The sequence below is a fragment of the Empidonax traillii genome, unplaced genomic scaffold (assembly GCF_003031625.1).
Source record: "Empidonax traillii isolate 1590-97213 ecotype Southwest subspecies unplaced genomic scaffold, ASM303162v1 scaffold187:size1931383, whole genome shotgun sequence".
NCBI classification, from domain to species: Eukaryota; Metazoa; Chordata; class Aves; order Passeriformes; family Tyrannidae; genus Empidonax; species Empidonax traillii.
In genome coordinates this window covers 1,713,893-1,725,449 of record NW_020955380.1, presented here as the reverse complement: position 1 = coordinate 1,725,449, position 11,557 = coordinate 1,713,893, and the positions used below count along the sequence as shown (strand labels likewise).

Genomic DNA, 11,557 nt, shown 5'->3' with positions numbered 1-11,557 from the left:
CCTGAGCAGAGGCTGCCACAGGAAGGTGAAGCAGAGGAAGCTACTCCACCAATACAGGAGCCTGAGCTCTCGAAAGGATAAAATTACATTTTCTTCAGTTTGGTCTCACCTCTGCCAGGTTTAGCCTGGGTATTTTTGTCCCTCTTATGTAGCTCACTGTAAATCTGACCAGATTCCTGTGGCACAGGTACACCTGCTACAGAGTCCTGGGAAAAGAAAAACAGATGAACTAAAAAGCAGTGGCAAAAAAAACCTACCAGAAATAACTCTGATTTCCTGGTGTTATTTCCAGCCCAAACATGAATTGTATGTTTTCTACATTTAGGTTTCTAGGAGCATATGTTTTGTCTGCTGTGCTCATTTAGCTAATAGAAGTTCTGGGGAGAAAATGTGGACAAAAATTGGCAGTTCAGTGATTTATGTTTCACTTGCAACACATTATCAGCCTGCAGCTGAAGCTACAACAAATTCAAGAATTGACGTTACAAAACACAATTATTGTGGGGTTTTGTTTGGTTTTGGGGGTTTTTCCCCCCCCTTTTCTTTCAAATTCCACATTGGACCTCAGCTGGCAATTCAATGTAATAATGATGATACATTCAACACCCTCCACCAATTGCTGGTTGGTGTCTTATAAAGAGCATTCTTTGTGCTCAAAGAAAATATTTTCAGATGAAAGACTAACGAGTCGGGGAGGTGTGAACACAACCTTTCAAAAGCATTTTTCTTCAAAACTATGAAATACACCAACACACCAGCAAAACCATTTTCCCACAGAGTAGAAAGCATTCACTTACCACACACTGAGTTGGACAAATTGATAAGTGATACTCAACACGTGAGCCTAAACACAGGCTGGGAAGATATTAAACTTTAATCAAATTACAGACTTTGAAATCTACCACCTTGTCTGTGCTCGACTTTTCAAATGTCGTGGGATTTGGTAGCCAATGCATTCAAACTTCATGCATGTCACATACTCCTTAGGCCAGACAAGGCCCCCCATTCTAAATGAGGCTAAGAAAGAGTTGACAGAACGTACTTCAAACACTGTATTTATTACAAAGGTGCATAGAGTTTATGCCATTTGGTTTGAATACTTATGTTTAACCTACAAACAACATACAAAGCGAGGTTACAGTATGTAACAAAAGCAACAGTGATTATCTGCTAAATTCAATACAATAAAATATTCTAATGTGTTTAATTTCACAAAAAACATTTCTGAAACAAAGGCACTTACAGAATTAAACCCAAATTAAGATATACTCTTTCAACATTTAAAGTTTTAGTTCCATTCCCCCTCCCCACAGCACTGTGGATATCTAGTGATATGAAGGCAACAGCTACTTGGAATGACACATCAGCAGTGCTTAAAACTAAAGATTTATGGATCCTCTCCTCCATTTTTTCTATAACCATCCCATTCCTTTAACTGTATAAAAACAGGCTTCAACAAGTTGCAGGGCAACAGGCAAGTAAAATTTGGTCCTACACCTTATTGTTAATGATGATAAATTCACTAACAATAAGAAAAGATCTGATTAACTGCTCCAATTGTGAACTGGATCATTTTCTCTTCTTTCAATGAGTTTTGAAACTGAGATAGTAACACTGCTGCTAAAGTAGTTCCTTGTGCATTAATGATTCATCTCTTCACTTGTCCATAATTATCATTAGCACTTGTTCACTCCATAAGTGTCAATCTTTAGGCTCTTTAACCCTTCCCCTCATCTCCTCCCCCCCACACACACAGGGATGGCAATTCAGGACAATCTCTTTGGTCTGTGCAACTTCTACATCAAAGCTTCACATTTGGGAACCTCTGTTGTTGCTGCCACTTCCCTTTCCTCCTGCCTCCCTCAGGGATGATGACTGAGCCAACCTGTCGTGAAACTGCCAATTTCCCTTCCATCACCCAAACATGACATCACCAACACTGCCACAAACTGTTCCATTCGTCAGAGCAGATGGTGGAAAGGAGAGCAGGGCATGGGAACAATCTCATCAAGCCCCACATTGGGATGCTCTGCCTGTGCTCTGAGAGCTGCTCTCCCTGGCCAGGCTCCATCTGAAGGTGCTGGAATAGTCTCTGCTCTCCTTCTACGTGAATAAACACAAGGCATCTACAGCAAGGGGGTTATTCCTGCAGCTACTCAGTGCCCTCCCACACAGAAACATTCCAGGTTTCTAAGGCAACACTTCACCCTCCACACAGGACACATGATCCAGTGCTGGCTGTCTAAGGGTGTAAGGAAGCATTGCCTGATTTCCCAGCTGACAAGGCAGGAAAGAAGAGGAACACAGGCACAGGATCCATGGATACATGCCCTGTGAGTGCCTCCTGCCACCACTGCACGCTATTAACTGCAACACTCAGAGGTGTAACACAGGAGCACAGGTTAGAATGAATTCTGATGCTAAAAACTTTCTACAAGTTCCTTCTGAAATGCCCTGAAAACCTTCTTTAAAAAGAAAAAAAAAATAGGAATAATCCAAAAATAGACTCAAAAATCAGGAAGAAAAACAAGGCTGCCTTTGGCAGCAGCAATTTCCACCCACTATATGAGGTAAAATAATGCCACCAAGCAATAATATACCCCCAAATGAAGAATCATGGGACAAATGGCTCAATGGCCTCTCCAAAAAAGTAAAATCAGAGTAAAAGATATGTTAAAATTATACATACAACTAACTAGATAGCTCTGTGAGGATTAGAAACAAATTGTATTTCAACATCAGAAAAAGAGAATTGTTGAGGACACAGGGGAAAAAAAAACCCAAAAAACAAAAAAACCTTATTTGTTTGAGCAATACAAAATTTATGGAGCCAATAGCCCCAGCAGTGGTAACAGCCACGAGGATGTCTCAAGATGCTTCACGACTGAAAGCACTGCCTTCTGAAAAATACATTACCTGGCTGTGACCAGGCTGACTTCTCCTCTTCTGTTCAGCTTTATGGGAATGCTGAAGACAACAGGGAATTTTAATCCCTACTTTGTGTTGCACTGGGATTTCTCTCTCCCTGAATTTTGTCATTCAAATGCAGATTGAGTTTATAAAGGTCTAGAATTCTTGGGTTTTCTTTCATCTACAGTTCCCACTAGAGACAGGGGAAAACCCTAAGCATTTGAAAGCCCCAGTCTAGTGCTGACATCCCATCTCTCCTGTAAAACAAATTCCTTCCCTGTGACGAGGCAGGGCTGAATGGTGGCTTAACTTCTGCTTAACATGTGGTTAATGTGCTAATTTTTCTTCCAAACTCATCACAAGAAATGACTGAAGTAAGCTTGTCCAACAACACCTCAACAAGAAATACTTGTCCAGTAATTTTTATGAAGAATTTTCAAGTTTTCAGCTTTTGAGATATTTGGTCTGTTAAGTAGCAGAAGAGTTTGGATTTGTTGTTAATTCCTAGCTCTAACACCCAATGGAGGCACAGTTTTAAAGCCTTCAAATTGGGAAAGAAAACAAGGAAATCACCAACTCATGCTATTTAGAACTAGTCCAAACACAACTAAAACATGGTTTGCTACCCCTTACTTACTGAAGGCAAATGTGTTGCAAAAAAGGAAAGTTCCCTTTTGAATGGTAAATGAAATGTATTAAATGGCTGCTTACCTAACAATAGTAGCTTCAAAACAGGCAGAACATACTTAACATGTATCAGGTAGTTTCTTAAAGTTTTTATCTTTCAGTACTGTGCAAGAGACTGCTACAGCTTTGGGTGTTTGACAATGCTCATATTAGACCATTCCTTTCAAAATTATTGCACAGCAAGTGTTATTGTGGTTCTTGTATTTCTGAAGTACTCCTTCTTCATGCTTCTCGTTGCATTTGGAGCAAATTTTCTTTTTGTATTTGCTTGAGGTATAAATTAACAACTTCTGCAAGAAAAATACTCCTTCCTCGGAGCATTAAACAGAAAAAAAGAGATACTGAATTAACTTTCACTTTACTTAGACAAGATTGCTGTCTTTAAGAAAAATATACTACTGGTGCAAGGTGTAAACAGAACAAATTATATTTTAAAAACTTTCATATACAGAAGCACAGTAGAAGAGCTTTTCAATAGGTGGGTTTCTGAGGATCCATGTAAGCAGGGTTGTAAGGGGGCTGGCTTGGGTAAGGGGCTCCAGCACCAGCTGCAAAAGCAAAACACAAAGAAAAAAACAGATTTGTAAAGTGTACACTCTGGATTCTACACATTAAATGGCAACTTCTGGTTTCAGCACATTATTTAGAGGTTGAACTTCAATCCAGCATCTCAGCTGGACTCGAGAACAGCTTGTGCTCACTCACAGAGCATCTGCATTTCAGAAGTGAAGTCATAAAAACCTTCATTCTTGTGGGATTTGGGGGGTTTTTTGATGCTAAGTATACATGGGAAGTATGGCAACCACAAGCTCATGGTTTGCTCTCCAGGGGAGAACCTAGACCAAAAAAAAAAAAAAAGAAAGGGAACAGATCTGGTCCAAAAGAGAGCCAGAGGAAGTCAGGGTTGCACAAACAACAGGATATACCCGATGGTGTGCTGTGAAAAAAAATAAACCTCTGGGCAAAAGAAAAAGGAGTGTAGAAATCAAATTTTAGGATTCCTTCAGGGAAAATGCTCTCCTCCTAAGTGTCACAGAGTTAATCGAAAAAGTAAAAGGGAAAAAAAGTATCCCACCACTCCTGAGCCATGAAAGAGTTTGACTTCTACACTCAGTGTATAACCCTGGGAAGGCAGCCTCGTTTTCCAGTGCTGTGAGACCAAGCTGCTCTCAAGTGGCACCTGCATTTTCAGCTCTGGCAAACAGCACCAGTTCAAGTAATGCAGCAGCTGATCAGATCCCTGGAAAGCCTAAGTGTTGTTATCTCCTGCTGATCTTGTAAAGCGAGAGGGTTTGGCTCCTGTGTGGCAGGGCAGGTATTCTCTCCCCAGCCTGTGACCTAATTCAGAGCCTGCTCCGTAGTTAATCGACAGGAGGAATGACGGAAGGAACTCTCACTTTGAGACATTCTCAGCTGGCAGCATGGAAAGTGCTTTGGTATGCTCCCAGAAATAAAAGCCCAACTGTTCTAAGAACTAACAAACCAGCAACAGTTTGAGAAACCAGAGGGTAGAAGTTACTGGTTTACTGGCTCCCTCACACGAAAAAGATGAAGTCAAAGCACTTTGGTGTAATCCCATAAAACCCATGGCCTCTTTGGCTTTTATAACAGAAAAAGAGACTCAAGAGGCCTGCCAGGTCAGTGTTTCCACATGTGGGGTTGGTCTGCACATTATTAATGTACAATTTCTAACTGGTTTGTAAATGCTACAGACCATGAAAAGCCATTTTGTATTTGAGTTGTCCTGAAAGTTACTCTCTAAGGGCATTATCTACTGATCAGGACTATACTTCACTTGTTACTGAGAAGGACAACCAATGTGGTTTGTAGGAGAGATCCTAGGACAGGATCCTAGGACAGGTAACAGCCCAGTTTTGGTTCCCCTCAACAGCCAGGAGCCAATTGTTCAGAGAACAGTTGTTAGCAGCAGAAGTGGGAATTGGTCATTGCAACAGTGAGGCTGCATGAACACAATGCTGTGAAATAAAGAAAGTTGAAGAAAAAAAAAGATTCTGGTGATTCTAACTGCTGGCTGGCAACAAACTGGTCTGAAGCTGATCAGACTTGGTGTTCTCTAAACACAGTGACAAACTCCTAAAGAATACCATCTGTATACAGATTGAAACACCTCACAGAATGGTTTGGATTAGAAGGGACCTCAGATCATTCCGTTCCAACCCCCTGCCATGGGCAGGGACACCTTCCACTAGCCCAGGTCGCTCAGAGCTTAAATCCAGCTTGGCCTTGGACACTTCCAGGGATGGGACAGCCACAGCTTCTCTGGGCAACCTGTGCCAGGGCCTCCCCACCCTCACAGGGAAGAATTTTTTCCTAATATCTAATTTCAACCTACTCTCTTCTAGTTTGAATCCATTCCCCCTTGTCCTGTCACTACATGCTCTTACAGAGCAAGCAGATATTAGGTCAGAGAGAGTCTGCAGACTCACCCAACTCCTACATCTATCTGTTTACTGGGCTTTAATTTAATAGGAAATTAAATAATTCTAGTAAAACATCCTCCTGGCTCCACTGACAGTCCCACACACCACTTTGCCAGCACAGCTCCAGCTCACACCTCCTCTGGCAATGCTTAACATAGAAACGGTGACAAAATTTCCACGAGGGTAAATTGCAGCACCCACCATAAGTCGAGTTTTACATCAATTGCTTACACTTCTGTTAACAAAGCCACAGGAAGTAAATTAGGTAAATAACACAAAATTGGCTCCAGAGCAAGTGCCTCTTTGGCTGTTGAAGAGCTGAAGCAGCTGTCAGTGCTGCCTTACCTGCCACCGTCTCATGATAGGCCGGCGGTCCCGAGGGCTGCGTGGGGTAAGGGGGAGGGTACTGTGTAGGGTACGGTGCTACCGGCATTCCCGGCTGGGGCTGGATGGCCACGGGCTGGTATCCTTGATATGGAGCTGCTGGATAGCTGGGTGGCACTGCTGCTTGTTGGGGATAAGGAGCGTGGACCACTGTAGTGGTGGCAGTGGTGGTCACAACAGCTACACACAAGGAAAAGAACAAAGTTAGTGCTGTGATCTCCTACAACAGCCAACCACAGGAACATAAAAAACAACCAGAAAACATTCACCCTTAAGGTCAGTTCCTCACTTCAAACTCTGGGTAATGTCATTCTCCAAGTCCCACCATGGATTTAGAATCGTGTGCCTCTAAATTCCTTTCCATTGATCTCAGTGCTGTTGAGAGCCTTCACGTGCTGGGAGAGCAGCCAACTCACCTCCTGCTTCCTCAGCCACCAAGAGCAAAGAACTTTTTTTCTTGGACTCTTCAAAAACCAGGAACTCAACCCTGCAGCCAAGTTATCTGGAAAAACTGCTCATTTCAAAATGTTACCTGCTTTTAAGGACTAAGGTGATAAATATCTCCTTTATGAGGTAAGGAGCTTCCTACCATGACTGCCCAGGGAGTTTCTTTTTGTGTACACACTAATCAATCCATGTATTAGTCCCTCTTTCTCCAAGTAACAGTCAGAAAGGCAAATACACATTTAATTCATTGACTTTTGTAGGAGCTGATGTTCAATTATTGGTTCATATCTCTTATTGGAATGAGGAGAATTAACATTTTCTAATAAACTGCAATGACTTGGTTTTTTGAGACCCCCTTCATCTTTATGTTGCAATTACAGACTTTGCTCAAGATTGCAGTGTTGCAGTCCTGAGCCTGTTGTTTATTTTTCAGGTATATTTTTAAGAGACAGGGAAAAATCTTAAATGTTATTCTACACCCTGTTTACCTGAACAAAAAAACCACCCCAAAACAACTCCCAAACCCCCCACACTGTGGGGGATGGGGAAGGAGAACTTCTAAATGCTCAGAAAATATTCTCGAACATCTCTCTGCAGCTTCACATTCTGAAGTGGCTTCTTTTGAACATTTAGGTGATGCAACTTCCGAGCAGAGAGGTAAGGCAAGGTTATTTTTACCTTTTGAAGGAACACTATTTCCTGGGGGCAAGAAAAAAGTCTGGTTCCAAGATGAGAAGAAAACAGAGAGGTACTCACGCCGTGGTCTCCGACATGCTTTATAGAGACAGCAACAGGAGCAGGTGAGGCACAGAACAATAGTGATGACAATCACTGCACAGACAGTAACTCCAATCGCAATAACGGTTCCAAAACTGCAGCAGAGAGACCAACACAACTGGTAAGAGTCACTCCTTAACCAAACCTCCTGCAGCAGACACGTTGTTCCACCTCCAGTCTCTTACTGTCTCTCATTGGAATAAGACACAACTGTGCAGGGCAGTGCTGCACGTCAGTCTGCTGAGGCAAGGGGAGCTGACCAACCCCTACCAAGGGGTCTTTGGCCCCTCTCATTTAATTGTGACTGTGGTTCATGTTGTTATGGTGTAACTGTGTGCCCCTTTATGTATTCCAAAAGCTTACAGCAGTAAGGTTTCAAACCCACGAGCTTGATTTTCCAAGCATTGCTTGCCTGCTCTGAGCACACGGGTAGGCAGGCCCGAAAACAAAGCACATCAGGCTTTGGGGTGACAGCAAGTTCTTCCCAAATTCCTTAGACCTCCCAGTCCCCATCTCCAGACAACCTCAGCACTCAACAAACAGACTCCTGGCAGGTTCCTTGGCATTTGTAAACAGCTGTTTTAGAAGCCAGGTTTCACAGAGTTTGGAAGATGTGAAATTCTGCAAGCTTTACTGCCACAGCAAGTATGTCAGGTCTGCATTATGGGGGTCAGAAACACTGCCTGGAACTCCAAAACCTGGTATGGCAAGGCCAAAGATCACACCCACTTTGACCTCTCTGATGAGCACCAAATGATGGAGGCAGACAAACTCTGGAAGCTTTACAAGTTCTGTTAACCACACAGGAGGGAAAAGGTCTCACAGTAAAGCCCAGTGACGATTCCCTTTTAAGTGTCAGTGCCAGTGATCTGTTTCTTACTGTCTGAAATCAATAAAGTCTTCCTCTCATGGAAGCAAAAGTCTCCAGCATTTTTATTTCTTAATAAAAAAAGAAAAAAAAAAAAGCACACCATGCATCAGTTTTGGGAACAATTGCAGGAAGTCAGTTTTAACGAACAACAAGCTCTAAAGTAACAAGCAGAGAGCTGGTTTTGTATCCATCCTGTTTTTGCTTCTTGGTAAGAATTTTGGCTACAGAGCTCTCTATTTTTTTCCCCCACTCAGTTTCCTGTTAACAGCTTTAAACAAAACCACACATCTCCAGAACATTCAGCAATTTTCACTTGGCTGCCAAACAGCCACCAAATGGGAAAATCGCTTTTGAGTATCAGTGACACTGGAAGTTAAATAATTATGAAAAAAAAATGCAAAATGCTCTGTCCCTCCCTAGCCCAAATTTGGAAGACCTCACCTTGTTCTTCTAGAGCAACTTAACCCTTAGTAAGTTGAGCACTGACTGCATGTGAGCATTGAAAAATAAACCAGGTTCAGTTTAAAATGCATTCTTTCCCCTCAGGAGAGGCTCTGTTAATTTTATTCTGTTTCTGCAACAACTAGAAGAAACAACCTGGGTCAAATCTCTTCCAAAAATATGAGGAAGAATTTTATCTAACTGTAACTCCATCTATTTCGTGAGGCACTAAAAACAACACTGTGGATTGAGTCACGAGGTACTAAATATGATAGTGTGGATTGCCTGCAGTCACTGCAATTCGGCATTTACATGTAAAACAGGAAGCAGGAACTGCTGCAGCCTCCTGAAGTCGCAGGAGCCATGTCAGAAACGCTGCCAGGAAAGAAAAGACCATTGCAACCCAGCTGCAGGATGTAAAGATGCAACCATGTGTTGAGGAACACGTGCACATTTTGCCACATTTATCTGCACCTTTACAGAAGATTTTTCATGTGCTGACCTGCAAATCCAGATGCTATCCTAAGCACTCAAGCTTTTAAGTGCTCCCCCCATCCTCATGAGCATTAGTTTCATTTCAGCACAGTAAATTCACAGCCAGTTAATCTCCATCAAAAAAATCCCATTTCTTTCAAGCCAAGTATAAAAGGGAGACACAGGTGCAATTTGGAGAGGAGAGAAAGAAGTGTGTGATGGATTTGTACATTAACCTCAGCCAGCCTGATTCCAGTAATCACAATAAACAGTATGAATGCCTGTGACAAACTACAGACAGCTCTAGAAACTGCACGACAAGAAACATCAGCTGCAGTTGCTGATATTTGTGGAGCAGCCAAAGTTTTCTTTCCTCTTGTTCCCACTTCTGCATCAACCCTGAGGGAGCTCTCTCACTAGGCAAGTTGACATTATTGCCACTGCACACAGTGATTCCCAAGCAACGTTAGAAGACACAAAGAAAAACAGTCCTCTAGGTTCTTCCTTCTTTCCTCAGTAAAGAAGGAAAAAAGCCCCCTTTTTTGCCAGTGAACTCTGCCAAGGAAAGAAGTTCTTGTGTCAAGGGAAGAGATCAGGGCTGACTAAGATTCTTCACTTCCACACACAGTGAAGTTCCTTGAACTTCAGCAGAGGCTGGGCAGAATCAAAGGTACCGAGGAGACAAAGTGAGCAACATTTACTCATCACGAATTACCCAGCAGAGCAGGAAACTGGCAGAGCCCCCTTATCTCTCACGACCAAATCCAGTTCTGATACGAGCACAAGCCCATCTGCAGCCATGCTGGCCATGAACAGATAAAAGTACCGGCCATGGGCTCCACTTATTTATTTCTAACAAAGTTTTCTGTTCAGTGAAGCACATCTCATATTTACTACCTAGAATAAGGAATGTAACAAAAGTAAAGCTAAAAAAAAAAAAAAAAAAAAAAAAAAAAAAAAAAAAAAAAAAAAAAAAAAAAAAAAAAAAAAAAAAAAAAAAAAAAAAAAAAAAAAAAAAAAAAAAAAAAAAAAAAAAAAAAAAAAAAAAAAACCACAACCAAAACACCATGTCCATATTTTCACCAAGTTGTTAGGGGCACCCTGTGTGTTTGCATCACTTGCCTGTGTCTTTGTTAAATGACGCCACCGCAGCCCTGGGCCATTTTGCACCCATCTTTTGAAGAGCTAACTATATTTAAAGTACAGGTGTGTCATGTGTGTACACTGAGAGCAGTTCTGTGTTTGTGTAAACACTGTGATTCAGTTCTAGCCACTGAAACGCCGTGTGATTGCTGCAGACCAAAATTACAAGCCTTCAGGAACAGCCCAGTGGGTGAAATAACAGAGGAGTTAGTTCTTCTCAGAGTTTCCTAAAGAGTGTAACAACTGATTGCTGGCAGACGTTTTTATCACCTACTTCACAGCAGATAGTTTTCCTGCCAGTGCTTGGGCTCACACAGACTCATGCCTTGGAACAGCAGAAGGTTGCAAAACATTTACACAAAACAAAACCGTAAGTGCTGTGAACTTGTAATTCGTGTCAGCAACACTGAAGCACTTCAAAAATAAATGTTTTTTTCCAAACTATTTCTATTTACAATCAAAACTAGCAATACCCTTTTGGAATTTTCACATGGTCAGGCAGAATCTTATTGTATTAATGTCTATTTACTCTACAAGGAGTACTGTCCTGAGCACTTCTTGACCATTTAAGGGATATCCCACTAGTAAAACTATTGAATAAAAGTGCAGGAAGGCTACCATTAAGAGAAGATGTTACTCAAGTGAGGTCACAGTGATCCTCGATATACTTAGTGAACCACCTGTGCTCAGGAAACAAGATAATCTCAATATGTAAATAAAACTGTTCTTTAACTTAATTGCTTTCATCCAATGAATCTGCCTAAAGGATTCTGAAATTATTTGAAAAAATTACACTCACAATAAATGATAATTTAATTACCGAATGTGAGCATTGCGCAAGATGACAAAGAACAGACACAGGGACTGTAACTCACAGATTCCTCTTCCCCTGAATGGTTAAAACCGAGAGAGAAAAAAAAAACAGCCAAGCAAAACGGAAAGCACACCTTCCCCCCTGCATTCTGCAAACAGACGTCAGAGA

At 41.7% G+C, this 11,557-nt stretch overlaps 1 protein-coding gene across 1 annotated transcript in view; it reads right to left on the bottom strand.

Moving 5' to 3' along the window:
* Nucleotides 1–1,039: 1,039 nt before the first annotated feature.
* SHISA5 (shisa family member 5) overlaps nt 1,040–11,557 on the bottom strand; it is an 18,276-nt gene continuing 7,758 nt past the window's right edge. Inside the window, exons 2-4 of the mRNA XM_027886403.1 lie at nt 7,626–7,741; nt 6,384–6,602; nt 1,040–4,145 (exon numbers count right to left, since the gene is read on the bottom strand). Coding sequence (XP_027742204.1) covers nt 4,069–4,145; nt 6,384–6,602; nt 7,626–7,741 — 412 coding nt within the window. The 3' untranslated portion in view covers nt 1,040–4,068. The remainder of the gene's footprint in view (nt 4,146–6,383; nt 6,603–7,625; nt 7,742–11,557) is intronic.